At 36.9% G+C, this 20,414-nt stretch overlaps 2 protein-coding genes across 3 annotated transcripts; both read left to right on the top strand.

The window, feature by feature from the left end:
* Positions 1 to 1,457: 1,457 nt before the first annotated feature.
* Positions 1,458 to 3,042, top strand: LOC116717912 (anionic trypsin-1-like). Its single transcript, XM_032559588.1, has 6 exons — positions 1,458 to 1,494; positions 1,734 to 1,926; positions 2,009 to 2,194; positions 2,466 to 2,527; positions 2,610 to 2,734; positions 2,828 to 3,042. Exons 1-6 carry the CDS (start codon positions 1,458 to 1,460, stop codon positions 2,975 to 2,977), a joined length of 753 nt encoding a protein of 250 aa, XP_032415479.1. The 3' UTR covers positions 2,978 to 3,042.
* An 11,361-nt stretch (positions 3,043 to 14,403) lies between these two features.
* On the top strand, positions 14,404 to 20,088 carry arl4aa (ADP-ribosylation factor-like 4aa). Of its 2 annotated transcripts, none has more exons than XM_032558728.1 (2): positions 14,404 to 14,550; positions 18,167 to 20,088. In XM_032558728.1, exon 2 carries the CDS (start codon positions 18,269 to 18,271, stop codon positions 18,869 to 18,871), a length of 603 nt encoding a protein of 200 aa, XP_032414619.1. In that variant the 5' UTR covers positions 14,404 to 14,550; positions 18,167 to 18,268; the 3' UTR covers positions 18,872 to 20,088. The 2 variants fall into 2 exon arrangements, with proteins under 2 accessions (XP_032414619.1, XP_032414618.1); XM_032558727.1 differs by lacking the exon at positions 14,404 to 14,550 and adding an exon at positions 14,667 to 15,195.
* Positions 20,089 to 20,414: the final 326 nt, after the last annotated feature.

Below are 20,414 nucleotides of genomic sequence, written 5' to 3'. Positions count from 1 at the left end.
TAGTGAAGAGCATTTGCATTTGTTGTAAATGCAAAATTGTAATAAAAAATTGAAACTCAGAAATTCTCCCAATTATCCATTCATCCATCCATCCATCTTCTTCCGCTTATCCGGGATCAGTTCGTGGGGGTAGCAGCCTAAGAAGGGAGGTTCTCCACAGCCACTTGTTCCAGCTCCTCTGGGGGAATCTCAAGGCATTCCCAGCCCAGCTGGGAAACACACAGTCCCCCCAGCGTGTCCTGGGTCTTCCTCAGGGCCTCGTCCCGGTGGGATGTGCCTGGAGCACATCACCAGGGAGGCTTCCAGGAGGCATCCTAACCAGATACCCGAGCCACCTCAACTGGCTCCTCTCGACATGAAATAGCAGCGTCCCCAGGCTCAGCTTCCTCAATGGAATGCATGTTGGTGAGATTGAGGAGGTCTTCGAAGTATTCTGTCCACCAGCCCACAACGTCCTGAGTTGACATCAGCAGCACATCATCCCCACTATAAATAGTGTTGGTGCTGCACTGCTTCCCCCTCCTGAGACTCCGGATGGTGTAGCAGAATCACCTCAAAGCCATGCAGAAGTGTTTCTCCATGGCCTTTCCGAACTCCTCCCACACCAGAGTTTTTGCCTCAGCAACCACCCGAGCCACATGCCATTTGGACTGCCAGTACCAATCAGCTGCTTCCAGAGTCCCACAGGCCAAAAAGCCCCAATAGGACTCCTTTTTCAGCCTGACGGCATCCCTCACCGAAGGTGTCCACCAATGGGTTCGAGGGTTGCTGCCACGACAAGCATCGACAACCACAGCTCTGATATGTCGCCTCGACAATGGAGGCGCGAAACATGGTCCATTGAGACTCAATATCCCCTTCTTCCCCGGGAACGTGTTCAAAGTTCCCCGGGAGGTGGGAGTTAAAGCTCTGTCTCACAGGAGACTCTGCCAGATGTTCCCAGCAGACCCTCATAACACGTTTGGGCCTGACCAGGCCTGATTTGGCCTGACAACCTGAAAACAAGGAAGAGTCGTTTTTTCTTCAGAAAATCAGTTTTATTTCACCAAGTTTACAATCAAGTTTTCACTTGAGCAAAACGTACTGCAAATTTATGCAGTGCAAAAACAGAAAATTTACTAATTATTTTTAGTCTAGTTTCTAATGCAAATCTCTCAGCAAAAATATAGGATCTGTTTGTTTTAAGTCAATTCCTTAATACTGATGAAAAAGTTCTTGTTTCATTGGCTAATTATTTAAATTATAAGAGGGGAAATGTTTGGATATTAGTGATATAATCTGTGAATGGATCAAGAACTTTTTTCAAGTTTCTTTAGAATGATGAGATGTTAAAGTAAGATGGCAGCGCAGATCAGTGACTGTCCTGTGATTGGTGGCTTTCTTTCCAGCAGGAAGTTGTGAACAGAGTTTAAAAGCTGCTGCATTACTGCAGACATTCACAGGAAGCTGGACCAGCAATGGCTCTGCTGAAGGTTCTGCTGCTGCTGGGGCTGGGTGAGTCAGAAACACTGGAGAAACTGGAGACACTGGAGACACTGGAGACACTTCCACTGGTTCCAGGGAGGCTGCTGCTCTCTGTGACTCTCAAACTTTCCTCTGATTCTGTTTCAGACTGAAACTTCTTTGCATATGAACTGTGATGGTTTTTAATCTGTAACTGTTTATCCTTTTTCTGTTCCAGCAGCCATGTTTGCACCTGGTTTCTGAGTAAAGTCCTCCTTTTTCTTCTTCAGGTGTTTCCGTGAACTCAGATGTTTCTCTGCAGAAGAGAATCATTGGAGGTCATAACTGTGCTGACATGGAGCGTCTTTATCATGTTCGGCTGGAGGGCACCAATCGTACTCAGATGAGCCTGTGTGGAGGATCTCTGATCCACCCTCAGTGGATCCTGACTTCAGCTCACTGCTGGGAGCCAGAGACAGGGTGGTAGGAAATAGACATTAACACAGTTTTACCTGCAGATGATCAGGTTTTCTGTGTGTTCATTATAATCTAACCTTTCCTGCAGGATTAACGAAGCAATGTTAAAAGTTCATCCACGGACTGCTACACAGCAGAATCAGGTAATCCGACAAGCTCCTGTGATTTATACTGACCAGGGCCACCAGCATGACATCATGTTGCTGAAGCTTCGGAAACCAGTATCAGATGTCCCACCTGTTAAGCTACCAGACTGCAGTTATCGTCTTAAAATGTAAGTCTTTCTCTGATCAACAACATGACTTCAGATTTTCTGTCTCCAGTCCTGCTGCCTCTGCTTCAGCACACCTGAGTCAGGTAATCAGGCCACCAGTTTAGCTCAGGTGTGTTGGACCAGAGACACTGGGGACTGGAGGTGGAAACTCCTGTGTCAGTGGATAAAGTCCTTCATGGATTTATTTTCTTTTATTTCATTGTTCTTTATAACAATAATTTTTCTACATTGTTATCTTGTATTTTCACATTTTATTCTAATTGTGTTTCAGTGGTGACACTGTTCAGCTGGCAGGAGAGGGAGCAACAACAACCGGCCCCAATAATGAACGATGTGAGAGAAAGTTTGAAGTGATGAGAATAAAATATTTGTTTCGAGTGAAGAACATGTTTATGATTCTCATGTTTCTCTTCAGTATCCAATGCTGCTACTGCAACACATCTTCAGTGTGTCGACATAAAAGTTGATGATGGTTCCATCTTCGATCCGACATGTGGGCATGTATTCTATACTGCAGCACCGAACAAAGATATATGTCCTGTAAATTTGTTTCTTCAATATCTCTCTACAGTGATTAGAGGACTTTTCTGTTTTACAACATAAGTAAATATATTGATATCAATTTTTCTGCAGGGTGACTCTGGTTCAGCAGCGGTGCTCAACGGCATGATTTATGGTGTGATGGTTGAAGGTGGACCAGACTATGCATGTGAGGCACCAGTTTCCATCATGGATGTGTGTGAATACATTGGATGGATAAAAACAACAATCGGGCTTAAATAAAACATAAACTATCATGAAATATAATTCTCATCAAAATTTCATCTCAGATATAATTTTATAATTGTATATTGATCAGTTTGTTCTCATCAAATTTCCTGTCGGATATAATTTCATTATTGTATCTTGACCAGTTTGATCCACATGTTTGTAGAATTAGGATAAATCAATAGCTTTGTTTTTTCTCATCTAACCTTGATCTCCCTAATGGATCTTTCTCTGTCTCAGAAATTAATAATGAATCAATAAATGCATGAAAAAGAAACATTTCTTGGCTGATCATCTTTACATTCATGGTTCAGTTTGTTCAGTTGATATTTTCCCTGAACTGAGTCTAAAAATTTGACAAAATTTTAAATCACATGAAGAGGAACACCAGAAGTAATTTATTTATTCAGTTTTTGTCTTTTATGGCAGAAATGAACATGCAGCATCTAAACTCTGCAGCTCTGGAGTTACTATTCCTGATTTACTTCTAGAGAACATTAAACTCCAACAAGACCAAAGAGCTGTGCACAAAAATAATGAAACAGAAGTCACATAATACAATTAACAGATAATTAAATCCTAATAGCAAACAAATAATAATAATAAAAAAAATCACTTTTTTTATAAAGATACAAAGGAAATAAAAAATGTAATAGTTAAAAACAATTTAAAATCTAAATCTGGAATGAAAGAATTTTTAAGTAAATATTTAAAAACAGGTATAGCTAATTAATTGTAGCTTCTGGTTGCCACAAATTTAACATAAAAATTATCATAGAAAATTTTTCTCTTTTGCAGTTAATCAAAGCGTCATTGTTAATTTTAATTTTTCAATTGAACACTTTTTATAGGCTTACATAAACCCATAAAAAATTATCTTAAAAACAATAACATAAAAATCACCTGCAAAATAAAGGAGGAAGTGCAAAAATATTTATTTTCTTTCACTGTTGAAATTAAAATCTAATTTACATGTTTATGGTGTGAAACTTCTCAGAAATTACAATTTGCTCTTCAAATGTTTAAATATGAGAGAAGTTCTTTGTAAATTTTATAGTAAAAAAAATGGCACTAGGAGCATCAAAGATAAAAGGGGCAGGGCCTCACGTTTGCCAAATAGTGAGGCAAGCCTGTTCACCCATATTTTATCTGGAGTTGTTCTAAACGTAAATATTTAGCATAGCTCCTTCTCACTCTTAATTAATGCATAATAAACAGTTATTAATTATTCATAAAGTGTTTGTAGTATATCTATAACCTATTTGCCACATTTAAGGGGAGCATTATTGTAAAGTGGTACCTGTTTGCTTCAAAACCAACGAGAATGAGATATATTGAATCAAATATTAATTTATTATATTTAATTATATTTTTGATAGGTTTTTATTCAATTAAAAGTAAACAATAGCTATCCAATAAACTACTAACGTGAGAGTAAAAAAAAATTTAGTAAAAAGGCTTTTTAATCACAGAGTGACTGATTATAAAATTTGACTATTTTTGTTTTTTTAGTCCGATGTCAGACAGGAAAACAAGAATTGTGGAAAGTCTAGTATTATAAAGACTAAAATTAAAAAATTATATATGACATTGCTAGTCTATCCATAGACTTACACCCTTGTCCCTAATGAGGTCAGGAGGGGTGCTGGTGCCTATCTCCAGCTAACGTTTCGGGCGAGAGGCGGGGTTCACCCTGGACAGTCTGTTGCAGACAAACAACCATGCACACACACAGGGAGAATTTAGAGAGACTAATTTACCTGACAGTCCTGTTTTTGGACTGTGGGAGGAAGCCGGAGTACCCGGAGAGAACCCACGCAAACTCCATGCAGAAAGACCCCGGGCCGGGAATCGAACCCAGAACCTCCTTGCTGCAAGACAATAGTGCTACCAACTGCGCCTTTGTGCATCCCTAGTTTGTTGTCCAAATAAATAATTGTCCAAATAAACGTTCAATTGGGATACAAACCGCAGCTGCCGTAATTAGATATTATGTCACTTTTTGAGATTTTTATTTTTTTTTCTCCCCTCCAGGGGGTCTTTTTGTGGGCTCTAGTGTCCCTTATATTAAAGTAGGTTGACAGGAAAAGGGGAAGACATGCAGCAAATGCCGCCGGGTCTGGGAATCGAACCCGCGACGAGAACTCAAGGCCTCCAAACGTGGGTCGCGCTCTCCCCTACGCCACCACAGCACGCTCCGAGATATTTTTAAATACATTTGAAAATATAATGTGTACATTTCCTTTGACTATGATTGACTATAATTTGCTGTTGCGTTCTATAGATTGCACAGCCATCTGTTTTGCTCTTGGCAGGGGAGTTTTAGGTAATTATGTTTGGTTTGAATTTCACTGCCAGCACGATTCCTGGCGGACACTGCAGGGCTGCCACCTCCCCGTCTCTGATTGTAATCAGAGAAAATTGGACAAAATTAACTTGGGTGAAGATTACACTATTAAATAAAGCAACTGTTTCCATTTATTTAGCCTCTTCTTTGCTTTGTGGGTCTAACCTGATCGTGTTTTTATACAGATTCGTGATTGCTGGTTATGTAAGAAAGTGAGGTTGATGGTCTTTCCAGACTTTTACCAGGAGATTTATGAGGAAGCTTGTTTATGTCCCTACTTAAGATCCTGAAACTTAAAATCAAGACAGTGAGGCATCTTCATGATGCAAGTAAACATATTTTCAACTATTAGTTTTTAACTTATTCAATGTAGATCTGTTGAACGTTTCTTAAATAAGTTATTTTAACATTTTAATCAGCTGCAAAGGTATAAAAAAAAAACAATTGTGTTTCCCTTTTAGTTGTTTAGAAATTCAATGGATTCTTTGAGATGTGACCTTAACTAAACATTCTGATTGGCATTTTTTTGGCAAACGTTTTTTTACATACATACAAAATCCTGTGAATTATTGTTCAATTATTTTGTAATTCCTCCATTTTATGACCTGACCAGATTATTTTCACATAAGAGTCAGCTTCTAAAAACGGCTGCTGAGTGTGAAACGGGACCCGGTTTGGAAAAAGATGTTAATGTAATTCCTGTTTCATACAAAGTCCCACAGTTTGGCTTGGGTCTGTCTCCCTAAAAAAAAACCTGAAGCACCATCTGTTTAAGTGATTTAAAGTAGTGACTAATGAAACATCAGTGGCTGGCCTGTTGTGTTTTTATGTTGAAATCATTAGTGGAACTTTGGTTTTGCTAGAAAGATTGCAAATCCTTTTTTTTTTATCAAGTACGGTTTAATGTTGGCCCACTGTAATTAATTATTGCATGCCATAAATTGTACTTTTAGGAGTAATTTTACTGTATTTTTGGTCTTACTTGAGTAACATTAAGAAATATTGCAACTCTTATATTGTTAGTTTCTGGATACTCTACCTAATGTGACCAAAAATATGCAAGACATTGTGACAAACCTATAGCTTAAAGTTCTGTTTGTACTTAAACTTTGCTGTTTTAATATTATAAAGTGGATGCTTAATATTCTCTAATGGAAATTATATTGATAAAGAAAAGAATGATATTCTGAATAGGGTTAGGGATTCAATAAAGCACAAATTGAAGAAGTTTTAGAGAAATCTATCCATTTTAATTTAAGTTTAAGTTTAAGTTTAATCAATGACAGCACAGTAAACAATGTTTCGTGATAAAAAAATGTGCATTATTTTGTATGAAGGATTTGGATCCCAGTTATTGGTTGAACCTTTAAAAAAATACAGCAAAATTAGAAATCACACAAACACACACATACTGAAATATTGCAAGTATTAGCAAGGAACACATAAAATGCATATTAGAGAAGGTACATTCTCCTCAACAATGTAGATTATACATCAGTATTCACTTATTTATGTTTAAAATATATATTCTAGAATATACAATACCCTTTTTTTTCTTTATTTTTGCGGTGTATAGGGTGAAATAATTTCTTAGAACGTCAAAAATGTTTTGCTTTTAACACAGAATAAAAGCAAAACATCAGATTGTTGAGAAGTTCAGTCAGTAAAACGTTTTATGCTGCAGTTAGACAGTAAACAGCTCGCTCCGTCTGAGAGTTTACAGCAGAAATCTGGAAGAAATATCATCTATGCAGACCTTGTCTGGGCCCACCTCCCAAAACTCGCTGCAACCTGAAACCTTTCACCGATGTCAGCCGGTTCAAACCATAAAGTAGATTCATTTAATTATATTCTTTCAGCATACAAAGTTTTATTTCTTTCCAATCAGTGTGATCACAACCTCTAAAGACTTTATGTGATTTATGTTAAGCCTGAATTTATAAATAAAAATATAAAAAAATAAATATAAAATATAAAAAAAATATATACGCAAGCTGCACAAGAAAAGAGTTATGTAAATTAATTCAATGTGACATCTAAATTATCTGGAGAAATTTAGACAAACTGCTTAAAAGGTATTAAGAAATAAAATGAGCAGAGTTGTTTTATTGGCTGCCCTCTGCTGGTTACTTAGGCACAATTATCTTTGTATGGGAGTTTCTGATTTTCACTACAAAAACACAAAATCTTACCAAATATTTTTGTCTAGTTTCTGGTGTAGGTTTTTTTGCACACTTAAAATAAGACAAAACTAACATACAAGAAGCTTTTCTCCAAAATATATGAGCTTGTTTTAAGTAAATAACACCTGAATATTGATTTTAAAAATTATTGGTTCCACTGGCAGATTTTTTCTCTCATATTTTGTTATAAAACTAACGGTGGGAGTAGGACATTTTTTTAATCACTAGCTCCCATATCTTGTTGTAAAGTTCATTGTAAGCTAGATTTGTATTATTTCAAGTGTACTAAGATATTTTCACTAAAAACTGGACAAAAACACAAGGTAAGATTTTGTGTCTTTGCAATGTTAGTGTAATGTGAATTTATATTTTTTAGAAATCTGACACTAAATGTATGAACGTATGTAATAATTAAGCAGTTTCCAGGATTTATTTTTCAGAGGCTACTTATTTTTGTTAAATTATAACTAAAGTGACTTCACCACAATAAACCAATTCTTACCAATGCAATTGGTAAGAATTCTATTCTTACTAATTTCTCCGTTAGTTCAGTTTGTTCTATCATGTTATAGAGTGAGGAATAAAAAAGTAACAAATAAGTTTATCTGCATGGGACAGAAAGAAACAACCGGAAACAATCCCACATTCATTTGTCAAGAAAATCCGAGCTCATCCCACTTCCCCATGCTGGAGATTTTAGTTTAACAGTAATAATAAATAAAGTTATCTTTAAAATGAATCACTCAAGTGACATCAAGGCCCAGCAGTAGACTTAGGTGTCAATAAAATAAATCTGGTTGTGTGTGTTGTTTTTGTCTCATGCAAACTTTGCTTTAATTCTACTTTTCTCTATCTAATCATAAGAAATCATAGTCAGTCAGAGAGAGTCATTAAACAGGAAAAGCAGGTTTCCTGGAAAAAGAGGAAGTATGTTTCCAGCCTGCAGATTTATAAAAAATAGCTGAGACTATTCCTTATTTCAAAGCATGAAAGTTTTAAAGAATGAAATCTAAACATTATTAGTAATTGGATAAGATTCAAAGTAAAATACTTATATTAATATTGGTTTACTTGTAATAATACTTACACTTATATTTGTGGGAACACTTACAAGAAAAACAAGTAACTGTAACTTTGGTATCAAATAATTAGAATCATGGATTATTCTTGGTTTCTTTTCAGAAAACATCTGTAATAACTCACATTAGGATTATAATAAGTATAATTAATAAGTTATGGTTATAAAATCATAAATGAATGCTAAATCAGAGAAGCTAAAGAAAATAAATGTGATATAAATGTGATTTTGACATTAAACTTGAAATGGTGTAAAAAAGGTGTAACTGCAATTAAAGATCACTGATATGTTGGAGGTAGAGAGTAGGTGAAAGGTTGTGCAGGCAAGGGACATATGAGGTTGAGCAACCCTGAGACATTAGCACAGACATTAGGACATAATGTCTGTAAGACAGTGATGGATATGAGATCATCTGTCTGAGCAGTTAGCCAATGCAAACGCACCAAATGGGTGGATAAACCCTATAAAAGGTGGGTGCAAAAGAGGAACCTTTGGTTGGATCCTCCGGGCAGCTTCGAGCCAAGATCGAGATGGACAAAGAACTCTGCAGCTGAAGAAGAGCCGGGGCCACAGAGCTGAAGACTGTCTTGCTCATGGAGACCAACCCGTCAGCCCTGCAACCTGTGGCTTCGAATCGCACTTCTCTCATCGGCTGGGTTCAGACCCCAAAGACAAAGATGAAGACAAAGGCAAAGACAAAGAAGAAGAACTGGTGCCTTCCTTCCTGCCAGCACCAAGTCCTGTGTGACCTCACCATCCATCCAGAGAGGAGGCTCATCAGACCTGCGGAGATCCTGGCCTTCATCGATCGGCGTCTTCCTCCTGCTGCAGCACCTTCTTCGTCGTCGTGCCAGGTCTGGGGTTCGAAACGCCAAACTCCGTCCGTCTCTCTCAAAGGTTCCCTTTTTTAGTTCTCAGTGTCAGCAGTAGGGAAAGATAGACTAGATGATTGATTTTACTTATTTGATTATTTCTGCCACTGAATTAAGCTGTACTGACCCTTGCAAAAATGCCTTACTAATAAAATATTTAGCATAAAGAAAATCTAAAAGATGTTGTGGACATTCAGTTAATGAGTCACCTTAAAGTTCTTTGATGGTTGTAAAATAGCTATGAAGTTTGATTCTGGAGAGGAAAAAGTGGAAAATGTTTTTAAGTTGCTGGTAGCCCAAATGTAAAACGCCATCCTTGGGACTCGCCCGAGTCACTAAAACCTACCTGGTTCAATAACAAATGCAAGTTGTAAAATAGAGAACGAGCGATCGTTAACAGGTGTGCTCTGTGAAACTAGTTGGCTGTAGGCTGCTCAGTCTGGCTAATTCACAGGGGGAAGAAGGGTGGGACACCTGGATGTAGGCCGTCAGATAACCAGGCGAATCGTTTCTCGAAACCAGCTTAAACAGAGTTTACTTCAGTTCTGGCCCGGGTAAATCCCAGCAGATTTAGGAAACTCAATTAACCCGTTAGAAGGAGAGCTGGTAGCACATCTCCCCTCTCAGAAGAGGAAGCAGAGAGTGAGAGAGTAGAGACAGAAGGGGGGGGGGGGGTGTTGCGCAACAACACATTATAAAACAAAGCAAAAGTATTCTAAAACAATTCAAACATATATTCTCAAATTGTGAGTTCATAACAAAATAGGTTGTCTTCTAACAATTTTATGTGAATTTGTTAGAGAACACTGGATGAACATCAAGTTTACTAGCTTTTTTAGATGCCAACACAAAATCTTACCAAGTATTTTTGTCTAATTTATAATGCAAACATCTTAGTAAACGTGAAATAAGAGAAAACTAACTTACAAGTAACTATTCAGCAAAATATAGGAGCTTGTTTTAAATCAATAATTCTTTAATATTGATGAAAAATTTCTAGTACAATTTATTTCACGATCATCGGGCGTTGCGCCGTTACCTAGCAACCCCAGCCAAGCCCAGCCCATTACCTAGCAACCCAGTATTAGTTCCATTGACAGATTATTTCTCTTATATCATGAGTAAAATGTCTAGTTATAAGTTAAATAATTTGGCAATAGAACAGGTACTCTTTCTGCAACTTTAACAAATTATTGTTAATTTGTTAAGGTTAACAATAACTTTAACAACTAGCTCCTATAACTTGCTTATTTGTAAGTTAGTTTGATCTTATTTCAAGTGTACTAAGACATTTGCACTAGATACTAGACCAAACATACTCTGTAAAATTTTTTTTGTTGCAGGAAAAGGACTTTTTTGTACTGTTGCAAAGTTCCTGGCATTTTGTTTAGTCAAATCTCCTGCTGAGCTAAGCCCATTTGAGCCCCATTGTTTTGTTAAGAAGGTTAAATCCTTTTGTAACTAAGCAGCAGTCTCACTTTTGTTCTCCTAAAATGCAAACTCTCCAACATAATCACGCTGAAACTCTAAATACTCAAGTGAGCTTCCAATCTGAAATGTTTTTAAAAAGAAGTAAATGTTTTTTAAAAAATGGTTGTTCAAATTTTGTTAAATCAAGTGTCTGCTGTCACATTTGAAAGGAAAAATTCAGGATTTCTTGTCAAGAAGAAAAATTCTTAAGCTGCCAGAAACTGGGAGTTAACTCGACTTTTCCAGCATTTTTTAGTAAAATATTACACACAGAAACGCATGGCATACTTAAAGCCTTTTTCTAAACGTAGAACAGGTCCGTGGGTTATACACTTGTAATACTTTGACTTTACCACAGGGTGGCGATATATTCAAAAATATGAATCTTCATCGCCACAATTTGATGAAAATATGAAAGAGATCCTGAATTTCAAACATTTACACACCTGTAAGTGTATTTGATCCATTTTGTCCTTATTTAGACACTAATAAATGACTTAGATAATTTTTTCTACAGTGCACAGCAGCAGATCTGCACTGAACACAAGTTTCAGAGACATTTTCATACAATTGAACGTTGATAAACCACAAGGGCCTACGTGGAGTTATGTTTTGGAATCTATCAGATTCTTGTTTTATTTGCTTCCTCTAGTGAATATTAAGATTTTTTTTATCACAATTATGAAGCTGATGTTCAGTTATAATATTTTTTTTGTGTCAAAACTCAGATTTTAACTCTCAAACTTAAAATCCGAGCTATAAAACACCCATTAAAAATGCAGCCAGTGTGGAAGCATTAAAAATAAATGCTTTTTAAAATTGTTTTAGCATAATCTCAAAATAAAACCTTTTAAGCTCGACCTAAATTTCTATCGTACTTTATGATAGCAAAGTCAGTTTTTTTGTTTTCATCTTAATCAATTTCAAATGACTTTATTGTAAAGCGCTTTCATACATTCTGTATTTCATAGAGCTAAAAAAAATGTGACTTTACTTTTTAACTTTCAGTAAGTAAGTATATAAGCAACATAAGTGTTTTATAATTATTTAATTTAATGTGTAATAAATGCTAGGCTTCATGTAACGAACACAAATCAAGAACGATTTGTGAAATAAGTTTCAATCGTTTTGTGGGCAGATTGTTTTTTCTTCAGCTTCTCAGATTAAATTTAATAACGTGATAAACATTAAAGTGCATCATAAAGTGAAGCAGCCATGGCAGAGGCGTCAGGTTCTCACAGCGTTTAGTTGAAAGCAGATGGCGTGGCGAGTTATGAAGCTCTCTGAACAGCTGTTCATTCACTAAACACAGAATTATAAACTCGTGAAGCCGGCACTCACTCGAAGCGTATCTGAAATAGTTGCATGCATGAGTTTAAAGGCTCGTCTGTGACTCTACACATAACTGACTGGCTAACTATAAAATAAATGGCGTATCGGTTTTCTGCATACCACTAGAGCTTTATGCTGCCATGTGTGCAGTTTTTAAATTCCTGGTGGATATGGAAACTCTAAGCAACGATAACAAAAGTTTTATTGTCATTTCTCATTAATGTGTATATACACTAGCTCTACAGTAGGTCAACACACAACAACTAACCTGAAGCAAAAACTGTTTTAAAATCAATATAATTAATAAAAAAGCTGGACTGTTTGCTGAATCTTTGATTCCTTTTGGTCATAGCATATCCTGAATGTTTGGAAACCAGGGCAAATCCCCTTTATCTCTCTATGTATTTGTTATTCTATTTTTTAATCCTCTCATTTTTAAGATTCCTTAATTTGTTGACTTAATATTCTGGGTTGGTGGGTGTGTGGGTTCCGTTATTACTTTTCTTTTCTGTGGACCGTGGCTGTTTTATTTTTCCAAGCAATACAAATGGCGGTGATTTCGCATGGACTCAACAGATGAAGATGATGTAGAAGATCCCAGTGTTGTGTCAACCTACTGACTGGTCTTAGCAGACTGATCAACATTTCGCATGTAAATGTATCCTGATGACTGTCCTGCTGCTTTGTTGATAATTTGTTGAAAACAATAAATATATATCTTAAAAAAAGAAACCTGTTGTTTATGCACCAGCTTTTCCATTAGTTATCAATGTAACACAGACATGATGCTTTATAGTGCAGAAATACCCTTCATGCATTTTACAGTCAGTAGGTTTGTTAAATCACTTCTTAGGAAAGCAATCTTCTCAACTAATCCTAAATCCATCCTTGAATTTGATTGTAGAATATATAAGAATAAAATATTTGACTGATTTTCTTTCTTTTTCCTTTAATTTCCCAAAAACCACTTCGAATTATCTTGATTATGAGTGATGTCATATACAGTAAATAAACCTGCCTTGCCTTGGGAACTCTGAGTTGTATGTAATTCAAGTGTACTACGATATTTGCACTAGAAACTACACAAAAATACTTGTGTGTTTTTGCAGTGTGCATCCATTTTGTTGGGTATTATTAAACAGGTAGCCAGATGGGTAATAGAACATGGACCCTCTTTCAATTTTAAGTTTAGGTTTCTAGGATGTAAAACAGACAACAAACTTCACAAAATCACTAATCATTAAATATAGATAAAGCCAAAGTAGAGGCATTGTGTAGGACAACAACATTTAGCAGCAACAGCCTTAACCAGCTGCTTTGGCTCAGTTGCTTCATTGCTTCAAATATGCAGTTTGGGCAAAACTTCAGCTGTCAGACAGATGACTGTACATGAATTAAGAATGGGGTGATGTACTCCATTTTCTAGTTTTAGTGAGAACGCGAGCAGCGGCTTTCTGGATTAGCCATCTGATTGACTTTTTATGAAGACATTTGGATGAGTTTCTCAAGATATTGGGACACCAGTATTTGTTTACTTGAAATGTTATTTGGGTGATAGAAGACTGACTTTGTAATTGTCTTTATGGGTTCACTAAACCCAGATTCCGGACATGATCACTAGTTTCTAGTTATAATATAACTAGTTTCTAGTTGTAATATAACTAGAAACTAGTTCTATCAGTTCAGTATTGTTTGTTTAGCTGAAGAATGTTATAGCTTATCCATACATTGATTTATTCTATGCATCTACTCAACTGGAACATAGATTAATTTTAAAGCGGTTTACAACTTTGTATTACTTCTCTTTATTTTGCCACTGTAATGTAATGGTTTTTTTTTTTTTTACTGTTGTTTATTTTGATATTCTTTTCTCATGTAAAGCACTTTAAACTGTCTTGCTGCTGCAATGTTCAACAACAAAAAAAACCTCAACTTGACTTAAACCCCTGGGAAAGATTTGTATTTCTTTTACCACAACAAAGCAATAAGCCTAGTGGACAGGGTGGTATAATCCCTAGCTTGTTTAGTTCTTATATTATGTCTGGAAGAAAAGAGAAACACATGCTGGTTACGCAACTCGGTGGCCAGCAGCTAGAGTGTTGATACCCTTGTGGGGCTTTGGAGAGTGTGGCGGTGTTTCCTGCTCTCTGACCAATCATTTTAAACAAAAACATGCGGGGATAAGCGGGGCGGCGCTGTTCCCGCAAACAACACACAGTGAATGTGAATGTGGCCTCTCTCCCTCTCACACACACAGGCAAGACAAAGCAGGGGAAACACGACGATTCTCCACGCTAAAGCAAACGGTAGGTTTATTCTCACGTCTGTGTCTCCGGTGGCAGCTAGCTTAGCTGTCCCGGTAGCATTTTTCCAGATCGTTTTTTTGTCTAAAACACTCAAATAGGTTGGCTTGAATGCCGTGTGTATATGCGTATTCTAGTTACCTTGTGTATCTTGCTCTAGCGAGCGTTAAACACAGTGACAAGCTTCGTATTTTTGTGGTAAATGTCTTCAAACTAGGTCTATGGGTGTGTAGAATATAATGGTGTGTCGAGCATTCTGGGCAACAGGTGATCCCGTGTTTCCAGGCGTAGAACGTGAGTGGCAGTAGTTTTAGCCAATCAGCGGAAAGAGATATGATCCCAGCAGCCAATCAGATTTGTCCGCAGTGCCGGTGTGGGTGTTGCCCCAGTCGGACAGGATACACAAGCAGTAGCAGCGGTGTCATCAGCCATAGATCCACACGGGGCGCGGAGGAGAAGCAGCCAGCCAGGGAGGGTGGTGCTTTGCTGTTGTTAGGAGGATTTTTTTTTCCGCCTTCGTTGCTGTGAAAATAAGAGGAAATACGCCGTGAGCTGGATTTCAGATCGAGTAGACGACAGAAGAAATTACATCTCAGCTTGGAGAGGATTAGATTTAATATTTTAACCACAGAGGACTCTCACTGAGAGGTAAGGGAGTGCTGCATCAGAATAAAAAGGCTTTTTGTGTGTGTAAATTTTCTGTAAACCGTGGTGTGTTGGGTGAAAATGTAACTCTAATTACACCCAGATTCATTTTCAAATTGTACAATATATTTCCTGAGAAAATGCAGCTGGTAGATTCATAGTTTTACCTTAAATATAGTGTTACAAAGACAAAGTAGAGCAAATGAAAGCTTTATGTCATTCTATTACGAATAATCTTTGTTACAGCATCCCAAACAGGCAGGGGAATTACAAATTTGGAAGAAAATCCTACAAGCTATTGTTTTTTTTGTTGTTTTTTTTCAAAAACACTTGTGTAATATTTGTCCTGATTGCAAAAAACCCCAAAAACGACTTCATTATTTAAAACCATTAGTTTTAAAAAGGCGTATATTGGAGAAAAAATGCAACACACTATAAATGTGTAGTTTCATAAAATGATATGTCACTCACACTGATTTTGGTTTGATCAGGGCTCATAATAGGCCATTTTTAACAAGAGTTGTCTAATCACAATTATTAGAAATGGGCTGCCATTTCTGAAAGTAATGGTGAATTAAATAAAATTATATATATTATTGAAATAAAGGGATATGCAATCTTTAAGTAGAAATGAAGTGGCTTGTTTAGGATACAACTTAAAGTGGGGAGAAGGCTGTTGGCAGATTTTTCTAGCATGAGTAATACAACAACATTTCTTTTTCAACATTTCTGTGTCCACTATATATTTCTTTGAGTTGGAGGAAATGCGTGAAAAACTCAGGTACAACAAGACCAAAAGTATGAAATGGTAAAATCTCGATGGTCAATCTTAGATTTAATCATTTGGCTTTTCTTAGAAATGTTTGTTGGTTTTTGCTTTGTATCAGGCGCAGTGCTGCCCCCAACAAGTATACATTTGTATAAATTTAACACCATTGTTCTGTTTTAGTTGCAAATCCACCAATGTAGCTCAATTGATCAAATTTCACCACTTTACACAAGTAGTGGGTTCTAATGTCCACCATTATTCCTGATATGGCTACTCAAAATAGCATTTGACTCAAATATCTTCTGATCTTAAAACGCTCCATTGTAGCTAAGCGAAATTCTAGCGACGCTGCCAAAAAATAAAATAAGTTGATGGTAAGAGTAGAAATAAAATCCTTCAATTATACCTGTAATTATCTGCAGTTATTATGATATTTCAAAATGTGGGCACCATTTTGTGCTAGTAAAAGTAATTTTGAGCAATTATAAAAATGTGAGTCATGTTTTTGAAAAGCAAACTCCTGTTTCAGAAGCCATCAATGGGGCAATAATCCTGTATTTCCTTTTGATGGCTTTGAAAAGACATTTAATGAGAAGTTTGTAAGTGATTAGTTTGTAAATAAAGTAGACATGTACCAATTTCCGATTTTGTAAAAGTCTGGTCTACTTATACCAATTTCTCTTATTTTTTCACAATTATTCTAAATTTCTACTTTAGAATAATGGTAGAATAATTTCTACTACTATAAAATGTGCTTATAGTAAAGAATAAGTTATTGACCAATCAAACCACCTACCTCTATCTGTGCATATGATAAAGTAAATTCTTTGGATATTTTTGCACAAAATGCTTGATTTCAAATCGCTTCTCACATCTTATTTGCTTCATCTGATTCATTTTTTTAACACTTTACTGACAGTGAATCAAGATACTTCTGTCTCTTTTCCTCAGTTGAAACTTCACCACCGAAGAGTGTTGTTTTGTGGTGTGAGTTATTGGTCACATTTTTAAAGCTTAATTCTGTAAAATCCAGTTGGTGCGTCTCTGAAGTCATGCTTGCTCGACTAGACTAGACATGTTTAGGTTTCCTGGCAAACTAACTACTAATCAGAGTTCAGTGGAATTCAACATGTCTTGGATCCAAAACATGTTGGATCCATGTTTTGGATCCAACATGTTTTGGATCCAACATGTTTTCTTAATGAACACTTTGAATCAAATCAGAGCTCCAAATGCAAACAGATGGTTAGCTTTAAATGTAATCGTTTTACAAGTAAAAACAAAGATACTGTGGTATTTCTGCTCAGAAATCATTAAAGAAAAGTGGGAGTTTTGGGGGAGGGGCTTCTAAACACTTAAAAAAGTTTAACATAAATGATATGAAGAAAGAAATGATTACAAATCGATGTACATAAATATTCTGAAAGCATCTCACCCATCAAAGAAATACTGGGACTTTTTTGTTTTGTCAGATAAATCATAACTTTTTTTTGGGGGGGGGTATGTTTTGCTCTTGTCATCCATGTAAGTGACTTAAGTAAATCTGGGTCATCTTGGCAAAGCGGCAGGTCTGTCATAACACATTTTGTTGAATGATAAATTGTCTCAGATGTTACCAAGATAAACAATAAAAGTGTTGCTTTTAGACCATTTTCAATGGCATAATAACGCAAGAACACATTTTCATAAAACACTAAACTTTAAATTCTAATGAACATTTAATACTGGAACTGAAAGACATTTTAAATATGCAAAATAAATAAATAAAACAACAGAGACAATAAACAAAATAAATTACAAAGTCTCTGTAAACAAAATTGTCCTTCAAAAAATGGCTAGTTGAGACCAAAGTACCAGATTGAAAACTTTTGTCATCTAGCTTTTGGTAAAAAGAGAAATATTATAAATCATGTAAAAGGAAATTATTGAGCTCATTTTAATTTATCATGAGTTCAGCTGATTTATTGCTTACTGCAACAGGCGCACAAGGAGGTCTGTCCATTATTGTGGCTCTGACCACAAGCTGGAAAACCAAAATCTGATCTTAATCACACAGAGATTAACTGTGATTTAACCTTTATTCCTCCTTTGGTTAATGTCGGATCCGATGTCTTCAGTTTGGTTAGACTAAGAATAGTAAAACAGCATCTTTACCTTTTGAATTCTGTATTTTGTACCAAAGTAACACAGAGAATTTAATTTCAGGTAATTCCTGCTGCCTTTTCGGACTATAAGCGCCTGTGAGGATTACTTCCGGATCGCCTTTCGTGAACCTCGTTGGTTTCCTGTTCCTCCCGATGTGGAACGATGGGGAATGGACTGTCTGAACAGCCTAAGTTTTCCTCCAACATGTCGTTCTTCCAGTCCTTTCACATTGCCATTCTTGGACTAGACTCTGCTGGAAAGACGACGGTGTTATACAGACTGCAGTTCAACGAGTTTGTGAACACGGTGCCGACCAAAGGCTTCAACTCGGAGAAGGTGAAAGTGTCCCTGGGCAGAAACCGGACCGTCACCTTCCACTTCTGGGACGTTGGGGGTCAGGAGAAGCTCCGCCCCCTGTGGAAGTCGTACACGCGATGCACGGACGGCATCATATTCGTGGTGGACTCTGCAGATGCGGAGCGCATGGAGGAGGCCAAGACCGAGCTGCATAAGATTGCCAAGAGTTCGGAGAACCAGGGTGTCCCGGTGCTGGTGGTGGCCAACAAGCAAGACTTGAGGGTGTCGCTGGCGCAGGGGGAGATCGAGAAGCTGCTGGCTCTGAAGGAGCTGGGCCCCTCCACGCCCTGGCACCTGCAGGCCTGCTGCGCCATCATCGGGGACGGACTCCGAGACGGCCTTGACGAACTCTACAAGATGATCCAGAAGAGGAGAAAAATGCTTCGCCAGCAGAAGAAGAAGAGATAAACTCATACATTGCAAAAACGCCAAATCTTGCAAAGTATTTTCTTGTCTAGTTTCTAGTGCAAATTTCTGAGTGCACTTGAATTAAGACACTGCTAACGTAAAAGTAACTTACCAGGAGATACAGAAGCTTGTTTTAAGTAAATAATTTCTTGATTTTGACGAAAAAAGTACTAGCTCCATTGGCAGATTGTTTCACTTATAACATGGGGAAATTGTCCTGTTACAAGTGACAATTTCCCCAATTGTCACTTTTTATAATTGGGAAATTTGGTAGTAAATTTACTGCCAAATGGAAATTGGCAGTAAATTCATCTACCAGTGGAACTGGAACTTTTTCACCAATATTAAGGAATTATTAACTTAAAACAAGATCCTGTATCTTGCTGAAAAGACACTTGCATGATAGTTTAGTCTTATTTCAAGTGTAATAAGATATTTGCACTATAAAGTAGACCAAAACTGCCCAGTCAGATTTGGTGTTTTTCAGGGTAACAAAATTAGATTTTTTTTTTTTCCTGCTGTTATATTATGAAGGAACTATTCCCCCCCTCCCCTGTTTCACTGCAGGTTCATATTCACTGGGCTGAGTTTTATTAGTCCAAAGGTGAGCTTTTAGGATTCCCGGTTGTGGTCGGATGTCAATGCTGTTGATCAGGAAGTGAAGGTGAAGAATAACAGTAGGAGGAGGTGAAGGTTTCAGACATGTGTAGATGTGTTTTATAGCGGAACTACGCAGCACCGAAGGTTTTGGGGTCTGGAAAGGTGATTGAAAATGCTTAAAGGATGCTACGTGATTTCAAGCGGCTGGTTTTCACCCGATATTACCAAAAATAATTCAAGGCTTCGACTCGTTGAAGGAGGGACAAAAAAAGAGGTTGCACACGAGAGGCAGTTGTATTTAATTGGTTCAAATGTTGTTATATCTTGTAATTTTTTTTTTTCCACACTGGATTTTTTTTGTTTTGTAAAAAATAAAAAGTATTATGAATTATTACAGTATCATCTGATTGTTTGCTGTCTATCTAGATTTTAAAAAATGCACTTTAGATCTTCACCTTTTCTGGAGTTTACAGATTAAAAACGGATCATATTGTGTTTCGACTTTTATAGAGATATTTGGACAGAAAATGCTAATGTACAGTAGTTTTTTCCACACTGGCTGACATCAGACGATATATATGCATTATGTTTTGCTAAATAAAGTATGTTTGAAACAATGCTGGAGTGATTGGTTATACTTTAATCCAAGATTCAAGACCTTGGAATGCGTTGCCAGGGAAAAAATGAAAAGAGAGGAGCAACTAAACCAGTTCCTGCAGAGGAGCGGCTGATGTTGCAGGACAAGTTGTTCTGCGGCTCATTCATGTGACTCTTCAAAACAAAATTCATGTTCAGTCATGCTATAATCTCTAATTTTCACTTTGCAAACTTGCCTTTGGTTTCATTTTATGCAGCCTGCACACTAATTGCACTGACAGATGAACACACCCAAAGACTGAGGGTGTGTTTTAATGACTGCAGGATGATTACAACATGTCTACCT

Source organism: Xiphophorus hellerii, chromosome 3 (assembly GCF_003331165.1).
Source record: "Xiphophorus hellerii strain 12219 chromosome 3, Xiphophorus_hellerii-4.1, whole genome shotgun sequence".
NCBI lineage: Eukaryota > Metazoa > Chordata > Actinopteri > Cyprinodontiformes > Poeciliidae > Xiphophorus > Xiphophorus hellerii.
Note: the sequence above shows the minus strand (reverse complement) of the source record. Positions and strands in the feature narration are given on the sequence as shown.

Bases quoted from the DNA above. Each gene is read 5' to 3' on its own strand.
- LOC116717912 (XM_032559588.1), top strand. From the start codon at position 1,458: ATGGCTCTGCTGAAGGTTCTGCTGCTGCTGGGGCTGG. The intron at 2,195-2,465 runs GTAAGTCTTTCT...ATTGTGTTTCAG, and splicing joins TGCAGTTATCGTCTTAAAAT to TGGTGACACTGTTCAGCTGG. The intron at 2,528-2,609 runs GTGAGAGAAAGT...GTTTCTCTTCAG, and splicing joins CGGCCCCAATAATGAACGAT to TATCCAATGCTGCTACTGCA.
- arl4aa (XM_032558728.1), top strand. From the start codon at position 18,269: ATGGGGAATGGACTGTCTGAACAGCCTAAGTTTTCCTCCAACATGTCG.